Source organism: Oncorhynchus gorbuscha, linkage group LG09 (assembly GCF_021184085.1).
Source record: "Oncorhynchus gorbuscha isolate QuinsamMale2020 ecotype Even-year linkage group LG09, OgorEven_v1.0, whole genome shotgun sequence".
NCBI lineage: Eukaryota > Metazoa > Chordata > Actinopteri > Salmoniformes > Salmonidae > Oncorhynchus > Oncorhynchus gorbuscha.
In genome coordinates this window covers 31,072,400-31,093,804 of record NC_060181.1, presented here as the reverse complement: position 1 = coordinate 31,093,804, position 21,405 = coordinate 31,072,400, and the positions used below count along the sequence as shown (strand labels likewise).

The 21,405-nt window shown below is 41.9% G+C and overlaps 2 protein-coding genes across 3 annotated transcripts; both read right to left on the bottom strand.

Annotated features, from left to right (window-relative positions):
- Positions 1-1,011: 1,011 nt before the first annotated feature.
- On the bottom strand, positions 1,012-3,276 carry LOC124043388 (uncharacterized serine-rich protein C215.13-like). 2 transcript variants are annotated; one of them, XM_046361961.1, is made up of 5 exons: positions 3,116-3,276; positions 2,944-3,002; positions 1,567-2,861; positions 1,253-1,259; positions 1,012-1,079 (listed from the first exon to the last, which is right to left on the bottom strand). In XM_046361961.1, exons 1-4 carry the CDS (start codon positions 3,136-3,138, stop codon positions 1,254-1,256), a joined length of 1,383 nt encoding a protein of 460 aa, XP_046217917.1. In that variant the 5' UTR covers positions 3,139-3,276; the 3' UTR covers positions 1,012-1,079; position 1,253. The 2 variants fall into 2 exon arrangements, with proteins under 2 accessions (XP_046217917.1, XP_046217916.1); XM_046361960.1 differs by having other exon boundaries at positions 1,253-2,861.
- Positions 3,277-17,277: 14,001 nt separating this feature from the next.
- On the bottom strand, positions 17,278-19,675 carry LOC124043390 (uncharacterized serine-rich protein C215.13-like). Its single transcript, XM_046361963.1, has 4 exons — positions 19,515-19,675; positions 19,343-19,401; positions 17,811-19,257; positions 17,278-17,649 (listed from the first exon to the last, which is right to left on the bottom strand). Exons 1-3 carry the CDS (start codon positions 19,535-19,537, stop codon positions 17,840-17,842), a joined length of 1,500 nt encoding a protein of 499 aa, XP_046217919.1. The 5' UTR covers positions 19,538-19,675; the 3' UTR covers positions 17,278-17,649; positions 17,811-17,839.
- Positions 19,676-21,405: the final 1,730 nt, after the last annotated feature.

Below are 21,405 nucleotides of genomic sequence, written 5' to 3'. Positions count from 1 at the left end.
GATCAAACTATTTGATCTCTCAAATACTTTGCGCTTGAGCCTGGCTGGACTGCCAGATATGGGTTTGTACTCTTGGGATTATTCTATTGGTGCCACTGAGCCAGGCACAGTCGACCAAGCACAGAGGAAGACTTGGATTGACTGAATACTATCTGAACCTAGGTTGTTTAGCAATGCCATGCGTCTGATTAGAAGAGGGTGAAAGTGGGACAGACAGCCTCATGGATACAAGGCCTAATGACAAACAGGCTCCTCTTGCTCAATCAGGACCGGACATTAATGAGCCTATCATTAACAGATTGACACCCGCCAGACAGATGTGTTAGAGAAGCATCCTACATAACTGGTGGCAAGGGTAATTACATGTAATATACTACCTAGTTATCCGCTTGAGTCAAATTGGTCAAGCAGGCACAAAAAACAAAAAAATGTTAGTAACATTCCAGGTAGGTTTGCAAAGTGAAATTACAGGTGCGACAAACCAAGACGCTGGGTTATAAGACATGCAAATACCTCAATAACACTGCCATTTTATTACTGTGGTCTCATAATTAGGGCCAGGAGTTCCCCATCTGACCATGTGTGACTCCTAGTCAGAATACATTTGTCTTGCTTATGGTAGGTATTAAGGCAAAATGTAGGGCTCATAAGGGGACATCAAGAGCAGAAATGTCATGGTCATTGGCATTAAATAAAAAGACAACGTATCAGGGGTCAAATAAATATGAGATTGAATTTCTGGAGAAAAACCAAATATATAATCCACTGATGGTTGTGATGTACACAAACTAAGTCAAGGTGCATTAGAACCTGAAGTGTGTTCTGGGTCTCCCCAGCTGCAGGGGGTGAATGAAGCATCAAATGTTAAGCCCAACACAGCTTCAGGCTCATTGTAGAGGTCCAGTCATGCAACATCTTAACAAATGCCAGCATTCAAAAAGTCCTGCTGGACCAAGCAGACATGTCAGTAAAAAGAAACTTAATGGATACAACAGTGAGACTGAACTTGGATAAGATTCAGCGTTATTTATTAAAACCATTGAAGTACAGCACCTGGCATCACTTCATGGTCTCAGCACCTAGAAGATAAACAGTAGATCATTAACAAGCAAACATGAAGACAGGCTGCCCAATTCTGATACTACTACCCCCCCCTCCACCCCCAATTTTCAAGAGCATAGTGGCAAAAAGATCAATAAGCTGCCCGTGTAAACCTAACAGGCTAAGTAGCATAAAAATAAACACCAATAACCTCAACTGGTGGTTACAGCTCTCAATTAGTCATGTTCTGGGCTCCCATCTAGTAGAGTGTGAGACTTGGACGTAGGGCGTGCTGGGACCCTCCTGTTTGGCAGGTGGAGTGTGGTTTTGCTGTGGCTTGTTAACACTTGAGCTGGTTTTGGAGTGGCTAGTGGAGGCACTACGCCCACTATGAATACTGTCTTTGAGCCGACGGATATGAGTGCCACCGTAGCGTGCTGGGATGTTGTAGACCAAAACAACGCTTTGAGGTGTGGTGGTACTGCTGGTCCTGCTCTGGGTAGGTCCTCTGGCATAGCTAGGGATTGACTTCACAGCATTGGGAGTATAGCTGCGCTGATAGCTTTGCCTGGGGGCAGGTTTAGAGGTGCTTGGTTTCTGGATCTCGGTTGAAGAACTGCCAGCCTGGGCAGAACTGTAGAGGATGGAGATTGGCCCACTACTTGCAACATAACTAGGCTGGTAGTCCCCCACCTGACCAGAGACTTGCCTGTGGTTGCTGTCTGCAGGTGTAGTGCTGCTTGGCTTCTGGTTGGCGGCAAGGACATTCTGGCTGTAGATTGAAGCACTGCCACCCTGGTTAGAACTGGAAAGGATGGAGATTGGCCCACTACTGACAACATAACTAGGCTGGTAGTCCCCCACCTGACCAGAGACTTGCCTGTGGTTGCTGTCGGCAGGTGTAGTGCTGCCTGGCTTCTGGTTGGCGGCAAGGACATTCTGGCTGTAGATTGAAGCACTTCCACCCTGGTTAGAGGTAAACATGCTCTGGCGTGATGTTGCACCAAGGGTAGAGCCAGGCTTGTAGGTTCCATAGGAGTTTTTACTAGGCGTAGAACTCTGGGTAAAGAGACTGGAGCTAGACCCCAGGCTAAGTATAGGGATGCTGCTTTTGGAGGCACCATCTATACTCTGGGAATATTGTCTAGAAGTTGAACCACTACTGGCGGAGGCATATCTACTCTGGTATGGCTTGACATATTGAGAGAAGCTGGGCTTGTACGCATTTGTTGCACTCCCACCTTCAGTAGACCCAAAATGCAGAGGACCTGATCTAAATGAAGTTCCTGAAGAACCACGTGAGGGAGCTTGAAGGTAAGGGGTGGAAGCCATTTCCCTTGCGGACTGGTAGATTCCACTTTGTGCCACAGAATTCTGGGGGGTTGCTTTGAATAAATGGCTTCCCAGGAAATTCTGAACAGATCCAGAGTTGCTTGAACGAGGCTGTAATGGAAAGGTTTTTGCTTCCCAACTTGAAACCATCTTCACTGCACTAGGGCTGGTGACACTTTGGCCTGAGGTTATACTGGCACGGGTGTGACGCTTGTTGTGGCTGACAGAGATTCTACTGGCTATAGAGCCAGAGAGGCCTAACATTCTTGGGGCAGGCTGGATAGCGCTTGAAGCAGAGCCTCTGCGGGATAGTTCCTGGTTATGGGTGTTGGGGCCAGTCTCTCTGGGAGTAGCGTCACTCTGGACAGATCCTGAAGTACTAAAAGTTGGTTTGATTGGATCCTGAGGATAGCCATCAGCTGGTTGTTTCTGTTCATCTTCCACTTGTGAAGAGCCAGAATACATGTAGCCTCTTAATCTCTGGGCATCTAAACAGATTAAGGGAATTATGAGTCACCGCAATTTTAAGGCTGATCTTCAACAAAACACAACGTATTGTTTATGCCTTACCATGTGGAGCACAATCAGATCTTAAATGTTCTGAGAATATGGAGCAAAGCAACACGATCCTGTAAAGAAAATCAATTCAGTACCTGTGCAACACAAGTGAAATTTAACAACATCAAAAGGTCAAGCAGGACCCATGTAGTAGATCAACAACACATTGTTCAAAGACTCTTACCACAAATTAATTCCAAAAGCCATATCTAAGTACCAACAGACAAGCCACCACTATAGTTGCCAAGTTGAACCCTTAAGCCCACTGTGATTTACTGCCTTGCTTAGTTGCCATACTAGCTGGGAGTATATTTATTGCCTGAACCTGCAACTGCCATTCAATCACTGGCTCATTGATTGATGACGTTCAGCTTTATGTCTTTGTTGAGAGAACAGATTTTAAATCAATCAAGGATGGAGGAAGGAAGAAGTTAAGGGGAGAATTGCTCTCTCTCCTCACCTCCTTCTCAAAACCCATTGAAGAAGCCGATCAGAGGGGCGGGAACTCTGGCTTTCTCATCCAATGGGTTTTGAGAAAGAGACAAGGAGAGAGGACTCGAAGAGTAAGCAATTGAGATCTTCCCAATCAGAGAGTTAAGAAATTCATCTAAACAAGAGGGCTATCGTTATGACATCACAATGACATGCAGCTGAACATGATCAATCAAGCAAACAGTGATGACGACTGCATTTTCATACAGGCAACCCAATTAAGATTTTTTTCCCACGCTAGTTGTTCTTTTTCAGAACTATTTTTCAGAGCTGATCTGATGGTCAAAAGACCAATTAGTGAGGGAAAAAAATCAGAATTGGACTGTGTGTCTAAACACAGCCAAACATACACCCAACTGATATACCAACTACACAAGGCAGTAAGGATGTGTTTCAACAAGCAGCCCAATTTAGATTTTTTCCCACCACTTGTCGGCCTTTCCACCAATCACATTGGATCTTTTCACATCAGATCTTTCTCAGAGCTTATCAGATTGGTCAAAAGACCAATTCGTTTATTAAAAGAAAATCTGATTTGGGCTGCCCAAACCTATGATTTTGGACCTTCACTTTTTTTTTACCAGAAAATGAACTTTATTCTTTTCACTTTTTTAGCTAGTCTGTACTCAAAAATAAATTAACATAATAGATAGTTATATATCATACACATATATAAGGCACTGCATCTCAGTGCAATAGGATGTATCACATCTGGCCGTGATTGGGAGACCCATAGGGCGGCGCACAATTGGCCCACACTAAATGCACTATGCATTATGTGGGTTGAATGCTGTAATAACACAGAATAAAACAATACATAAAAGTCCCTTGACGGTAGTGACTGCTTATCACTTATAAACCATCATTTATTCACATTACATTACTTTATAAAATATTTCAGTTGTTGTGTATATTACATTTGCTTTATTTTATTACTTTATTATTTAATACCAAATCATCATCTCTGTAGAGCTGCTGCCTATGCTGTCTGACAATATCACAATTTTTGATGTTCTTCAATGTAAATAAGGCCTATAGATCATGTATTTTCAGGTAGATACCTCGCAAAGCAACTGCTGTCTATCCCTCATTCGATCAAGCATGCATCTGTCTCTGCTCTCCCTCCCCTTCTCTTTCCTACACTAACCTAATGTAGCAGGCTTGAAAGAAACACAGAACCGACAAGTAGGCGCAAAATGGATTATGATCATGGTAGTTAATTACATTTTCTGCGCTAAACTGTGTTTAATATTGGCCTGTTGGAAACGCCCTACTACATCGCACAGTTCGGGCTTGATCTGGTATGCACATTGAGCTCACAGAAAAAACAATTGAACAGATGTCTGTCAATTAACCGAAAAACAACCTACATTTCGGCTAATCAGTCAGCACTAGGATTACGTCTGTTATGATTATCACGTCACATTGTGCGATGTACACCCATTTAAAATCTTGATACCAATTAGACTAGATTGTGATTACAGAATTGAAGCAAATCGTACAATCAAAGATTGGTTTGAGGCCACGTCGACTGCAGCGGTGTATTTGATCTGCGCATGTGCCAGCACCAGCAGCGCACCCCTTACTCTATGGATGAGTGAAGTGAGTTCCGAAAAACTGTACATTTTCACAGACAGTAAGGCATGCATGTTAGCTAAAACTCTTCTCCAATAGAAATCCCCGATCACACTTTTAGGTAATGTCATGGTGGCTTTGGCTAGCTAAATTCACGTGTAGAAACATGTCATCGGGTCTAAAGGTCGTCTCGCGCCGAACTGCGCATGTGCTGGCCGTGAACTCAAAGGGTCTCCTTCCATATAAAGTTGTTTGTGACGAAAATGAAAACGTGTCAGTTTGTCGCTTTCACGAAGTTGGAGTAATAACATGTTCAACTGTATGTAACCTGGCGCAAGTTATGACATTATATGAGGTTTCTGTGTTCTGCACTATATTCCATTACCATATATATGATTGAATATTATCTGCTGTTGGCTTGTCTGGATGTATGTATGTGTTATGCAACATAGCTGATTTGAAACATTGTTAACAGTTTCAGGGCCATGGGCCTTTCTCATGATGGAAAAATACAGAGTAGCATGAAGACAGGAACTGTTCAAGGAGTTGAGGGGGGCACATTCAGAGCGGGTTGTTGCGAGAACAAGCTGCCTTTTGTTAGATAACAGGAGCCAGGTGCGAGATAACGGTATCGAGCATGAGCGCATGGATGTTCTTCACAGCAATAGTTACATCTATCAACAGAAGCATCAAGAGGCGGGGACCCGCCTGAGCACCTGCAATAGGCTGAGCAAGTTTAAACCACGCCCAGCCTCTACTGTGATAAACCACGGCCAGCCTCTACTGTGGTTGGAACTATGTCTATCACAGTATAAAGAATACTGTTTACATACATCCTAGGAATAAATGGTGGTAGAAGCGGGGAGAAAAGCTATACAGGGAGTGGACAGAAGAAGGCAGCATTGCCGCGCCCAACGGGCTCCCAGTCGACAGGGAGCCTGGTTTGATATTGGAGACGCTAAAACGGAGAATAAGGAGAATCCTCGCTGAGGAAAAAGCTTGGGTCTTTGAATTGTAAAGTTTTCTGGGAATTGTCTCGGTGCCGGAGTTTGCTAGTATAGACAATTATAATCGTATGGTTATTGGCGGGGAAACTCAATCATTTGAATGGTGTTGGGGTAATGTTTTTGCCTTCGATGCGGGGGACTGGGGTTCGTTTCTCAGCCTTGACATCGATAGACAAAAATTCATTCTGATTGTAATTCAAATATTTATGGGTTTTGCCCGGATTGATACGGTTATTAGTATTTGTTCAAGATATGACTGAACGTTTTGATAGTTTGTTTAGGTTGAATTGAGAGACTAATTCGTTTGAGATAATGGGGAGGGAATTTCTATGTAATATATTGTGTTTCCCAAATTATCACTGGAATAGCCTATTGGGAATGGAGTCGTATTTATTTTATTTTTTTAAAGGTGCTGGGTCATGGGATGAGACAGTTATCTAAATCTGATGAATTCTAAATAATAATGAAGAGACAATTACGATAGATTTGTGCCCATCGAAATGTTCTTATGAATTTAGCGAAGTACATGGTACGTTTACATTTTGGGGTAGAGGAAGTTGGAAGGTCAAACTGCGTAATTACGTTGACTACACAATAACGTTCCTCAAATTATGACAGAGAAAATTGGTTGTGTCATTTAGAGGGAAAATGCGTGCATTATAGCTTTGAGTCACTTTACAGGAAAAAAAAGTTCCAAATATATATATATTTTTTAAGTAGCTGAATATCGTTTTACAATAATTGCCGGTTATTGATTTTTGGTTTGATTGTTCAGATAACACCATTTGAAGTTAAACAGGAGGTTAAGGTATACTAACATTAGAATCTGTTTTCATTATGGGGAACAATGAAAAGCCCGCAAAATGGATTGCAGGCTGAGTTTATTTTATGTTAAATGGACAGTGCACGTTTATCACAATTGTTTGAGTTTATTGGCAGGGTATAAAGCATTTTGGGGGAGACAATCCTTTAAAGAACTGAATGAGTTACATGAAACATTGAGGACATTTAACAAACAAATTATTTGAGGGTATTATTATAATTATTAGGTTTTGTTTGTAGCAAACGTTTTGTGTTTAAGGGGATTTCCATGTTCCCAGAGACAAGATATCTAAAACACTCACATATGGAATATTAGGAGTTTTATTTTCTGAGTTTTGATTAAACAATTTTTTTTAAATAAGATAAAGGGTTCTTTAATATGTCTAATATGGTATGGAACACATGTAAGGGGATGGTGTAACCTTTGACCTGCTTTCATGGCTCGCCCAAGTGGTCTGATCAGCACCAGGGGGGTGCCATTTGAATAAGGAATTTGTGGTCATAGGTAATACTTTAAAAAAAAAATATATATATATATATTTTATTATATTTATTCAGTTTTTATGTATTTTTTTAAGGTAAATTAATTATATAGTGGAGTTTAAATAACCTGTTAAGTCGACCCACTTTTTCGAACATTCTGTTAAAAATCGCGCAACATTTCAGCGCCCTGCTACTCAGGCCAGGAATATAGTATATGCATATGATTAGTATGTGTGGATAGAAAACACTCAGACGTTTATAAAACTGGTTAAATCACGGCTGTGGCTATAACAGAACGTGCGTTTCATCGAAAAGTGCAGGAATATCTGATCACTGAAAATGGAAAAAAATATCCATCCGCGACTTCAAGGAATTGTTCAAAGTGAATCGAATTAAATGAGGCCGAGGTTGCAGTGCCTACAGCTTCCACACGTTGTCTAGAGTCTTGTCATTTGATTCGCAATTGATTATTGGTCTAACCGAATCAAGGGAATCGATTCCCTCCGGTCTCCGACCGGATGTTTTGGTCGAGCTCTCTCCAAGACATTTTTTCGAAACAGACACCTATAGAATTGACATCGCCTCCTGATGAATTTTATCGCTTATTAACGTGTACTAATACCTAAAGTTGCATTACAAAAGTATTTCGAAGTGTTTTGTGAAAGTTTATCGTCGACTTTTTGAATGAAAAAAAATGACGTTACGTTATGAAACGCTATTTCTTTCCGTTTATCACACAGTCTTCATAGATCGATATCTAGGCTATATATGGACCGATTTAATCGAAAAAAAAGACCCAATAGTGATTATGGGACATCTAGGAGTGCCAACAAAGATGGTCAAAGGTGTAATGAACTTCGTCCGCTGTTTGAAGAGAGTCAGACCGAAATGCAGCGTGTAGGTTACTCATGACTTTTAATGAAGAAAATAGCGGTACATGAAATAACTGAAAATACGAAAACAACAAACGAGTGAAACTAATACAGCCTATCTGGTGACTAACACTAAGACAGGTACAATCGCCCACGAAATACAACGCGCACTCAGGCTGCCTAAATACGGTTCCCAATCCGAGACAACGAGAATCAGCTGACTCCAATTAGGAATCGCCTCAGGCAGCCAAGCCTAACTAGACACACCCCTACTAATACACACTCCTAATTAATAAAAACCCCAATACGAAATACAACATATAAACCCATGTCACACCCTGGCCTACCCAAACATATAACAAAAACACAAGATACAATGACCAAGGCGTGACAAAAGGTAATGAATGTTTTATATTTTATTTGTGCGGTTTGTGTAGCGACGACTATGCTAATTATTTTGTTTACGTCCCCTGCGGGTCTTTTGGGGTGTTACATGCTATCAGATAATAGCTTCTCATGCTTTCGCCGAAAATCATTTAAAATATGTTACTTGTTGCCTGGATTCACAACGAGTGTAGCTTTAATTCAATATCCTGCATGTGTATTGTAATGAACGTTTGAGTTTTAACTAATACTATTAGCATTTAGCGTAGCGCATTTGCATTTCCAGAGGTCTAGATGGGACGCCTGCGTGCCAGGTAGGACCAAGAGGTTAACCTATATAAGTACTTTAGAAATTGCCATCAGAGACATGTTTTTCTAAAAAATCCATGAGTTTAGATAAAGCCAAACAGTGAGACATTTAGTTCAAATTTGGAAACATGAGAAAAAGAGCTACAGACAGATAGGGGGAAAAGGCAGACAGAAGAGCCCTCCTCCGCACTGCAGAGACCTTGAAGGTTGGAGAGCAGAGAGGAGAAGTTTTAGAAGGGAGCCAGGACGAGCAAAGATAACAGAATGTGTAGATAACAGTTACTGAGTGGAGACAAAAGGAAGAATTGGACATGTGGAGAATGAAAGGGGCGATACTACATAATAATGTCAGAACATAAGGATAATACTAATCTTACCTAAGTCATTATTTAGAGTAGGTAAGGTTGTTACCTGGGCAGAGCCAGGTATCAAATGGGGGAGGGTGTCCGTATGGGGATTGCATGATAGCCAACTTGGGTCAGTTCTGGGATTGGAGAAGAGGGTATCCTTGTAGTATAGGGGATCCCACAAAGGCGGATAGGTTTTCCATGATATGGGGGAAACCTGGGAGCACTGTTGAACTCTGTAAAGGTGATGAAATCCTACTAACCATCAAAACCATTAAGCTCTCTGATGCAGGCACTTACACCCTCGGACTACAAAGGACCGGGACAGACACGATGGGTGTGTTTTCTATTAAGGTACTGCCAAAACCACAGAGGTCCCAGACGAACCAGAGCCAGACACACTCCTCTACCACCCCTGGATCGAGCCTACCACCCACCACCACTGTGTCAAATCCCAATCAGGTAATTAACGTTAGAGACGATTCATCTATTGATCAATTAGGCACTGAGACTGGTTTTGATGGTAGGGACAATTTGTGGCTGTCTTATATGAGGTATACAGCTAAGACCCTGAAAAGAAAGGCAATAACAGTTGCATCACAGGTACAGGTAGTGGCATGGACTATGGGAGATTGCCTGAAGCTGATTGCAGTAGTAACATGACCATCAATGCCACTTGGCCAGTTGCAGGCCTAAAACAAAACTAGTGGTCTGGCTGATGTGTGGTGGATATGTGGACCCACAAGAATACTGAGACCCATTCTTAGAGCAGACTGGCAAGGTACGTGTGCTCTGACCAGTTTGATAATTCCACTGACCATTGTTGATTTTACTGCTGAACAGCTGTTGGGTTCTGTATCCAGGGGGCCTGAAAACATTACATCCCATGGGAGACATAGATGTAGTGCTCCATGGACGGAGGATGTAGTTGACATACACACTAATCTGTTGGGGTTGCCTGTTGGGGTTCCTCATGAATTTCAGGCATTGGGTAGGAATGACGGACTCTGGCACTTACTACCTATTATAGGTCCAGCCATAGTGGATGCAAGACAGACTGCATGGATTAATTATATCTACTATAATCAACAGCGTTTTGTGAATTACTCCTGTGATGCACTCACTGGTATGTCTGAACAGCTGGAGGCCACATCTAGGGTTGCCAGACAGAATAGACATGGTAGTATATCTATCTGCTGAGATGAAGACCATGGCGGGGGTGGAGGAGTCTGGACTGTTCTCTTGGTTGGGAGCCTGGTTTGGTAAGTACACTGGTATGGCGGTTACTGGATTTCTGACCCTAATTCTTGTATTTTTATTATTGATGTGTTGTGCTGCTTGCATCATACCGTGTTTTAAGAAGTCTGTTACAGATGTAAGGGAATACCCCCCTGTATTGGACAAAAATGAATGGCAAGTCATTGGCATCGGACAAACCATATACACATTGGCCAATACCACCCAATTCGGCGTTGATTCATGCAAAGTGTATTGCAAATGCCATATGGCAATTGCCAGTTGTAACACTTTAAAAATCCAACAGGGGGCGAATCCGCTCCACCGGGGTTTTTCATATTGGAAATGTATTTTGTGGGCCAAATGCCATAAGAAATTTGACGTGCTCAAAAATCCTGCAGAAATGCAAAATTGACTGGCCTGATGAACTCGGGATGGCCGGGCAGTGATAGTTGTTCCTTTCCATCACTCGTTGTGTTGACTTCATCATGTCCATTTTGTGATGTTTTTTCACTATAGAATCATATTGCAAGTGCACGTGCATTTGCAATATGGTTCAATGGACAATTACCATATGAAATTTGACATGCTCAAAAATCCTGCAGAAATGCAAAATTGACTGGCCAGATGAACTCGGGATGGCCTGACAGTGATAGTTGCTCCTTTCCATCGCTCGTTATGTTGACTTCATCATGTCCATTTTGTGATGTTTTTTCACTATAGAATCATATTGCAAATGCACGTGCATTTGCAATATGTTTCAATGTGCATTTACCATATGAAATTTGACATGCTCAAAAATGCAAAATTGACTGGTCTGATGAACAAAGGATGGCCGAGCAGTGATAGTTGTACCTTTCCATCACTCGTTGTGTTGATTTCATCATGTCCATTAGGTGATGTTTTTACACTATAGAATCATATTGCAAATGCACGTGCATTTGCAATATGTTTCAATGTGCATTTACCATATGAAATTTGACATGCTCAAAAATGCTAAATTGACTGGTCTGATGAACACAGGATGGCCGAGCAGTGATAGTTGTACCTTTCCATCACTCGTTGTGTTGATTTCATCATGTCCATTTGGTGATGTTTTCTCACTTTTGCAAAGTCACTGTGCATTTGCAATATGGTTCAATGGGCATGTACCATCACGATTTTGTCATGCTATAAAAATGCTGCAGAAATGCAAAATTGACTGGCCAGATGAACTCGGGATGGCCTGACAGTGATAGTTGCTCCTTTCCATCGCTCATTATGTTGACTTCATCGTGTCCATTTTGTGATGGTTTTACACTATAGAATCATATTGCAAATGCACGTGCATTGTTGTGCAACTGGTAACCCAAAAATTAAAATATGGTTGTAAATGCATTTACCGGGACTCCTATTATCCATACCCGCTATGGGAGTACCCTACTAAGGCCCTCTATCTATGGGGGCAGTCCTGAGTGCTTGATGGACTGTTTAAAATATTCTGATGGATACGCATTGTTGTGCAACTGGTGATTGAAAATAAGCACCTGGTAACCCAAAAATAAAAATATGGTTGTGAATGCATTTACCGGTCATTCTGATATTAATGCCCGCTATGGGAACACAGGATGGCCGGGCAGTGATAGTTGTTCCTTTCCATCACTCGTTGTGTTGATTTCATCATGTCCATTAGGTGATGTTTTTTCACTATAGAATCATATTGCAAGTGCACGTGCATTTGCAATATGGTTCAATGGACAATTACCATATGAAATTTGACATGCTCAAAAATGCTAAATTGACTGGCCTGATGAACACAGGATGGCCGAGCAGTGAGAGTTGTACCTTTCCATCACTCGTTGTGTTGATTTCATCATGTCCATTTGTTTATGTTTTCTCACTTTTGCAAAGTCACTGTGCATTTGCAATATGGTTCAATGGGCAGGTACCATCACGAATTTGTCATGCTATAAAAATCCTGCAGGAATGTGAAATTGACTGGCCCGATGAACTCGGGATGGTTGGGCAGTGATTCTGGTTCATCTCAATGGCTCGTTAGGGTTGATTTCAGAATGTCACTTTTGGTGATGGTACCTCACTGTTTAAACATATTGCAAATGGACAAGAGTCACCAGCAAGTCACCGTCCATCAGTCAATTAGATATCATTCTGACACCAAACTGATACAAACTGACACTAAACCCACTTTTTCCAACCTGTTTAGTAGCCAACTATCACATACTTCAGAGCTGGCCCAAAATTCACAACGCTTTTGGTTCAAACCATAAAAAAAACATAAAACACGTAGTTACGTTCTAGCTGCGGGTCCATTTCTTATGTTACGTGTAGGCCTAGCTGAGGCGACCCCGAATCCCAAGTTTCGGCTCGATCGGTCATTTGGTGACCGAGCAAAACCCTAATTGGTGCTGAAAATCCACTTTTTTCCATGACTTGCTCTCGGTCCGAGAACCGTCTAGAGCCACGTAACTCACCATGCACTATCGACCTGAGGTCTAGAACAGGATTCTAAAGTTTCGGAACTCTAGGTCTGACGGTTCTTTAAAAGTTCCAACAAGGTTAACTAATGCAGGCAGTGTATGTCTCTACGCACCCCAATGGGTCCCTACTTCCAAGCTGTGTGTATGTGTGATTTAGTTTTCCTTTGAAATTTTATGGGGAAAATGACTGATTTACAGTTCATGGGGTTGTCTAATCACATATATGAAGTTTTGGAAAGATCTGACTTTTTTAACCCCTCGAAACAGCCCAAGAGACACCAATTATGGCACTTCCGGTTGGCACCGGAAGCTATAAGTCAACACATATCCTCACCGGGGTATGCTTTTACAGAATCCTGAGTTTTAAGTCCTTACGTTAAGAATTGACTGATTTACACAGGGTTGAATGCACTATGTCTATCAAACTGCAGGCAGGTAATGGAAAAACACTTTTAGGGTGATTTTAACCACTTCCGGTTGGTCCAGGAAGCGTAGAATCAACACAGGTAGACCTCATACTGGCCTGATGGACTGTCATCAAAGACAGGTTCATAAGGCATTCATAACCCATATAGACTTCAGGTTGAATTTAGGGGTGCAGGCAATGTATTCCTATGGGGAGAGAAGTCAATGCAAACTCTTTGAAGTAAACACCTTCTTTTAACTATTAAGGGTTAATGCCACACGGTCAACGTTAGGCTTGCACGGATCGGGAGGACCTTAGGAACGTACCTGAGGTCGAATTGTGCTTCTCACCCTAACGGTTCTCTCACTGTCACCCAAAAGCAAATGACATTGAGGGCCAGGCTTCATTTTGGTTCTGCTTTTTTCAAGGTCACTGCACTCAGAGCGAGCTACGATCAAGCGGGCGTCTCGTTGAACTCGGCACAGTCTGGAGACTATGGTGATGCCATTTTTTGTGTTGATTTCAGAATGCCATTTTGGCGATGGTCCTTCTCCGTTTAAACATATTGCAAATGTACAAAAGTCAACTAGCAAGTCAGTGTCCATCAGTCAATTAGATGTCATTTTGACACCAAACTGATACCAATTGACACCAAACCCACTTTTTCCAACTCATTTAGAAGCCAACTATCATATATGTCAGAGCAGGCCCATAATTCACAGCGCCTTTAGTTTAAAACATAATAAAAACGTAAAACACATAGTTACGTTCTAGCTGCGGGTCCAGGTCGGACATTATGTGAAGGCCTATGTGAGGCGACCCCGAATCCCGAGTTTCGGCTCGATAGGTCCTTCGGTGCCCGAGTAAAACCCTAATTGGTGCTGAAAATCCACTTTTTCCATGCCTTGCTATGGGGTCCTTGAATGAGCTATTGGACAGAAACGTTGGGGTCCGTCTCTATGGGCCGAGCCGGTTTCAATGCACCTAGTCTTGTGTCTCTGAGACTTTTCTAAATGTCGCCATTTTCGTAATGGTCAAAATGAATTGAAGTCATTGCAAATGTACGAGGCTGTTTCTCGGTCCGAGAACGTTCTAGAGCCACCTAACTCACCACGCACTATCGACCTGAGGTCTAGAACAGGTTTCTAAAGTTTCGGAACTCTAGGTCTGACGGTTCTTTTTTAGCTCGAACAAAGCTAACTATTGCAGGCACTGTCAGTCTCTGCGCACCCCAATACGTCCCTCCTTACAAGTTGTGTGTCTGTGTGATTTAGTTTTCCTTTGAAATTGTATGGGAAAAATGACTGATTTACAGTTCATGCGGGTTGCCTAGTCACACATATGAAGTTTTGAAAAGATCTGACCTTTTTAACCCTTGGAAACTGCCACTGTGACACCATTAAAGGCACTTCCGGTTGGCACAGGAAGCTATAAATAAACTCATAGCATGATTGGGATATGCCTTTACAGAATCCTGAGTTTTAAGTCTTTACGTTAAGAACTGAGTTATTTACGGAGGGTTTAGTGAGTGTGTGTTATTTCAGAAAATCATAGAAAATCACAGAAATCTCGCAGAGCTCCGCAGCACACTTTAAAAAGATTCGTAAGAACATCCTGCAACTGGATCTGTAACCGTTGGAAAAAAATGACGATAGATAAATGGCTGGTTCTTTTTTATTGACACCGGAGGCTCCTTGACTTTGACGTGAAGTGGAAAAATAATTTCTCTATTTTAATTTTGGACCTTTAATCCCAGATAAATTGCCATAACTCAAAAACCGTTGAGGCCTAGACGCCATCTTGTTCGGGGCCAACTGCCCATTATGCCGCCCCTACGCTCACCGAGTTTCGGCTTCTAAATATTTTCAGTTTTCGAGATAAGGCCCCGTCGTGAATCGTGATGTTTTGTCCAATAGCAATATGATTGCTTATGCCCTCTTGTGGGAATTTCCGGGACAGCGGAAAAATGACCTAAATCTTATTATTTTTGTAAAACGGAAACCGAATATCCGACAAAGTTCATTTGATGACTTCCTGGTAGGTCCGGCCCTGCCGCTCGGCCCAACGCCGTCCACAAATTTTACAAACGATTTCGGACGTCTAGTAAGGGACCGTACATTTGCAATATGGACTTTCTCACTAACCATGCAGGTACTGCCGAAATCTTCCCTTAAGGTATGTGAATGCTTTAAGCATGATGCCTTTGCTTGATGCTCCAGTTGGAGATGCTGATCCTGAATCATGCTTTCAGGGGAAACATGTCTGTCTCTTTTGTTGAATCTGAGGGTATGTTTATTACAAAACCAGACATCGCAAATTACTTTAATGAATATTTTACAGGCAAAGTGGACAAGTTGAGGAATGCTATGATTCCAACTGATGGCTCCATGTCATATACCCTTATAAAAGATTGTATCAGGCAATGCATGTTCAAATTTCACCAAGTAGAAAGGGAAGAAGTAGAAAGGATGCTGTTGTCTCTTTCGGATGACAATTCACCTGGTACAGATAATCTTCATGCCAAATTGCTTAGAGTTACAGCTAACCAACTATCTACCCTAATCTCTAAAATGTTTAATAAGTGTTTGATGTATGGGGTGTTCCCAGAAGTCTGGAAAGATTCCAAGGTTATTCCACTACCTAAGGATAAAAAAGCTGCATTCACTGGTCCTAATAGTCATCATATAAGCTTCCTGCCTGTGTCCAGTCAATTTGAAAAAAATTGTATCTGTACAAATCAAGGACTATTTCTCATGTAATGGTCTGATAACAGGTTTCCAACATGCATTCAAAGGGTATTCTACGAATATGGCCTTAGCACAAATGACAGATCATTGGTTAAAGAGTATGGATGATGTGGTTGCAAATATAACACATAGACAAATGCATAAGATGTATTGAATAGCTGAACACTAAAAACAGACTACATGAAGGGAAGGTGACATAGCTGCCAGGATAGCTGGACATACCAAGGCCGGAGGGATATACAAAGGAGGGGGTCAGTCAAATGACTAACTGATGACCAATAGACATAGTTTGCATATTTTTGAGCTAAGTGCAGAGCCAAAACATAGGGCTGTAAAACAGAGGAATGTATAGTATTTTTAGTATAGCTGGACACGCTAGAAACTGAGGAGACACAGTCTGCTGATCCTAGATAATACACAAACAAAAGAATGCATTTAGTTAAGTGCAGGAACAAAGCAAGGGTCTTATGATAATCGGACAGAAAGCAGGTATGGGCGTTATTGAGCTGAACAAGCAGGATGCACGTAATTTACATGTGGGATGGGCTCATATGCAATATGTGGATAAATACTGGAGCCAGGGCTCTGGAAAAGGGGTGGGTCCCGCGGGGCACTCCGGCTTGTTATACTCTTGTATTAAAAGTCTATAATTGAATTCAAAGTTCATTGTGTCATATTTGAACCGATTTTCCACTACAATGACAGGAAGTTAGTTGATGCAGTGTTGCTAGATTTCAGTGCTGCTTTTGATGTTGATCATGAACTGTTACTAGGTAAACTCAAATATGTTAAGTCTGCAGCTCTCTTGGATGAAAAGCTATCTATCCAGGAGAAGGCAAAAGGTGTTCTTTAATGGTAGCTTTTCTAACAGTAAAGATATACGCTGTGATCTTCCTCAAGGAAGCTGCCTAGGCCCACTTCTCTTTACCTCCAGTAATGAACAAAGCAAGAGTAGTAATATATGCTGATGACTCTACGATGTATACCGCAGCATCAGAATGTAATGAGCTAACACATGTACTGAGTAGTGACCTAAGAAATGGTGTCTGAATGAGTTGATATGAACAAATTGTGTTGAACTTTTCTAAAACTAAATGTATTGTATTTGGTTGAAGATATATGCTTGCTGATGATCCCTTATTGAATAGAAGACATGTAGAGCAAGTGAAAAAAACGAAACTACAAGGTATCATGTTGGATGCAGCTTTATCATGGTCAGAACACATAGATAATATTGCTATTAAGATTGGTAAGGTAATTGCTGTTCCAAGAAAATGTTCAGAGTATGTAACATCTAGCATTCTGAATCATGTGATTCAATCCCTGGTCCTATCACACATCAAATGTTAAGCCCAACACAGCTTCAGGCTCATTGTAGAGGTCCAGTCATGCAACATCTTAACAAATGCCAGCATTCAAAAAGTCCTGCTGGACCAAGCAGACATGCCAGTAAAAAGAAACTTAATGGATACAACAGTGAGACTGAACTTGGATAAGATTCAGCGTTATTTATTAAAACCATTGAAGTACAGCGCCTGGCATCACTTCATGGTCTCAGCACCTAGAAGATAAACAGTAGATCATTAACAAGCAAACATGAAGACAGGCTGCCCAATTCTGATTACTAACCCCCCAATTTTTAAGAGCAGAGTGGCAAAAAGATCAATAAGCTGCCCGTGTAAACCTAACAGGCTAAGTAGCATAAAAATAAACACCAATCACCTCAACTGGTGGTTACAGCTCTCACTTAGTCATTTTCTGGGCTCCCATCTAGTAGAGTGTGAGACTTGGACGTAGGGCGTGCTGGGACCCTCCTGTTTGGCAGGTGGAGTGTGGTTTTGCTGTGGCTTGTTAACACTTGAGCTGGTTTTGGAGTGGCTAGTGGAGGCACTACGCCCACTATGAATACTGTCTTTGAGCCGACTGATACGAGTGCCACCGTAGCGTGCTGGGATGTTGTAGACGTAGACCAGAACAACACTTTGAGGTGTGGTGGTACTGCTGGTCCTGCTCTGGGTAGGTCCTCTGGTATAGCTAGGGATTGACTTCACAGTATTGGGAGTGTAGCTGCGCTGATAGCTTTGCCTGGGGGCAGGTTTAGAGGTGCTTGGTTTCTGGACATAGGTTGAAGAACTGCCAGCCTGGGCAGAACTGTAGAGGATGGAGATTGGCCCACTACTTGCAACATAACTAGGCTGGTAGTCCCCCACCTGACCAGAGACTTGTCTGTGGTTGCTGTCGGCAGGTGTAGTGCTGCTTGGCATCTGGTTGGCAACAAGGACATTCTGGCTGTAGATTGAAGCACTGCCACCCTGGTTAGAGGTAAACATGCTCTGGCGTGGTGTTGCACCAAGGGTAGAGCCAGGCTTGTAGGTTCCATAAGAGTTTTTACTAGGCGTAGAACTTGGGGTAAAGAGACTGGAGCTAGACCCCAGGCTAAGTATAGGGATATTGCTGCTTTTGGAGGAAACATCTATACTCTGGGCATATTGACTAGAAGTTGAACCACTACTGGCGGAGGCATATCTACTCTGGTATGGCTTGACATATTGAGAGAAGCTGGGCTTGTACGCATTTGTTGCACTCCCACCTTCAGTAGACCCAAAATGCAGAGGACCTGGTCTAAATGAAGTTCCTGAAGAACCACGTGAGGGAGCTTGAAGGTAAGGGGTGGAAGCCATTTCCCTTGCGGACTGGTAGATTCCACTTTGTGCCACAGAATTCTGGGGGGTTGCTTTGAATAAATGGCTTCCCAGGAAATTCTGAACAGATCCAGAGTTGCTTGAACGAGGCTGTAATGGAAAGGTTTTTGCTTCCCAACTTGAAACCATCTTCACTGCACTAGGGCTGGTGACACTTTGGCCTGAGGTTATACTGGCACGGGTGTGACGCTTGTTGTGGCTGACAGAGATTCTACTGGCTATAGAGCCAGAGAGGCCTAACATTCTTGGGGCAGGCTGGATAGCGCTTGAAGCAGAGCCTCTGCGGGATAGTTCCTGGTTATGGGTGTTGGGGCCAGTCTCTCTGGGAGTAGCATCACTCTGGACAGATCTTGAAGTACTAAAAGTTGGTTTGATTGGACCCTGAGGATAGCCATCACCTGGTTGTTTCTGTTCATCTTCCACTTGGGAAGAGCCAGAATACATGTAGCCTCTTAATCTCCGGGCATCTAAACAGATTAAGGGAATTATGAGTCGCCACAATTTTAAGGCTGATCTTCAACTAAAAAACACAATGTATTGTTTATGCCTTACTATGTGGAGCACAAGCAGATCTTAAATGTTCTGAGAATATGGAGCAAAGCAACACGATCCTGTAAAGAAAATCAATTCAGTGCCTGTGCAACACAAGTGAAATTTAAGAACATCAAAAGGTCAAGCAGGACCCATGTAGTAGATCAACAACACATTGTTCAAAGACTCTTACCACAAATTAATTCCAAAAGCCATATCTAAGTACCAACAGACAAGCCACCACTATAGTTGCCAAGTTGAACCCTTAAGCCCACTGTGATTTACTGCCTTGCTTAGTTGCCATACTTGCTGGGAGTATATTTATTGCCTGAACCTGCAACTGCCATTCAATCACTGGCTCATTGATTGATCACGTTCAGCTTTATGTCTTTGTTGAGAGAACAGATTTTAAATCAATCAAGGATGGAGGAAGGAAGAAGTTAAGGGGAGAATTGCTTCTCTCTCCTCACCTCCTTCTCAAAACCCATTGAAGAAGCCGATAAGAGGGGCGGGAACTCTGGCTTTCTCATCCAATGGGTTTTGAGAAAGAGACAAGGAGAGAGGACTCGAAGAGTAAGCAATTGAGATCTTCCCAATCAGAGAGTTAAGAAATTCATCTAAACAAGAGGGCTATCGTTATGACATCACAATGACATGCAGCTGAACATGATCAATCAAGCAAACAGTGATGACGACTGCATTTTCATACAGGCAACCCAATTAAGATTTTTTTCCCACGCTAGTTGTTCTTTTTCAGAACTATTTTTCAGAGCTGATCTGATGGTCAAAAGACCAATTAGTGAGGGAAAAAAATCAGAATTGGACTGTGTGTCTAAACACAGCCAAACATACACCCAACTGATATACCAACTACACAAGGCAGTAAGGATGTGTTTCAACAAGCAGCCCAATTTAGATTTTTTCCCACCACTTGTCGGCCTTTCCACCAATCACATTGGATCTTTTCACATCAGATCTTTCTCAGAGCTTATCAGATTGGTCAAAAGACCAATTCGTTTATTAAAAGAAAATCTGATTTGGGCTGCCCAAACCTATGATTTTGGACCTTCACTTTTTTTTACCAGAAAATGATCTTTATTCTTTTCACTTTTTTAGCTAGTCTGTACTCAAAAATAAATTAACATAATAGATAGTTATATATCATACACATATATAAGGCACTGCATCTCAGTGCAATAGGATGTATCACATCTGGCCGTGATTGGGAGACCCATAGGGCGGCGCACAATTGGCCCACACTAAATGCACTATGCATTATGTGGGTTGAATGCTGTAATAACACAGAATAAAACAATACATAAAAGTCCCTTGACGGTAGTGACTGCTTATCACTTATAAACCATCATTTATTCACATTACATTACTTTATAAAATATTTCAGTTGTTGTGTATATTACATTTGCTTTATTTTATTACTTTATTATTTAATACCAAATCATCATCTCTGTAGAGCTGCTGCCTATGCTGTCTGACAATATCACAATTTTTGATGTTCTTCAATGTAAATAAGGCCTATAGATCATGTATTTTCAGGTAGATACCTCGCAAAGCAACTGCTGTCTATCCCTCATTCGATCAAGCATGCATCTGTCTCTGCTCTCCCTCCCCTTCTCTTTCCTACACTAACCTAATGTAGCAGGCTTGAAAGAAACACAGAACCGACAAGTAGGCGCAAAATGGATTATGATCATGGTAGTTAATTACATTTTCTGCGCTAAACTGTGTTTAATATTGGCCTGTTGGAAACGCCCTACTACATCGCACAGTTCGGGCTTGATCTGGTATGCACATTGAGCTCACAGAAAAAACAATTGAACAGATGTCTGTCAATTAACCGAAAAACAACCTACATTTCGGCTAATCAGTCAGCACTAGGATTACGTCTGTTATGATTATCACGTCACATTGTGCGATGTACACCCATTTAAAATCTTGATACCAATTAGACTAGATTGTGATTACAGAATTGAAGCAAATCGTACAATCAAAGATTGGTTTGAGGCCACGTCGACTGCAGCGGTGTATTTGATCTGCGCATGTGCCAGCACCAGCAGCGCAACTCT

Excerpts from the sequence above, each read along its gene's own strand:
- LOC124043388 (XM_046361960.1), bottom strand. The coding sequence starts at position 3,138 with ATGGCTTTTGGAATTAATTTGTG. Across the intron at positions 3,003-3,115 it reads GCTTTTGGAATTAATTTGTG|GATCGTGTTGCTTTGCTCCA; the intron begins GTAAGAGTCTTT and ends TTTTCTTTACAG. Across the intron at positions 2,862-2,943 it reads ATCTGATTGTGCTCCACATG|ATGCCCAGAGATTAAGAGGC; the intron begins GTAAGGCATAAA and ends TAATCTGTTTAG.
- LOC124043390 (XM_046361963.1), bottom strand. The coding sequence starts at position 19,537 with ATGGCTTTTGGAATTAATTTGTG. Across the intron at positions 19,402-19,514 it reads GCTTTTGGAATTAATTTGTG|GATCGTGTTGCTTTGCTCCA; the intron begins GTAAGAGTCTTT and ends TTTTCTTTACAG. Across the intron at positions 19,258-19,342 it reads ATCTGCTTGTGCTCCACATA|ATGCCCGGAGATTAAGAGGC; the intron begins GTAAGGCATAAA and ends TAATCTGTTTAG.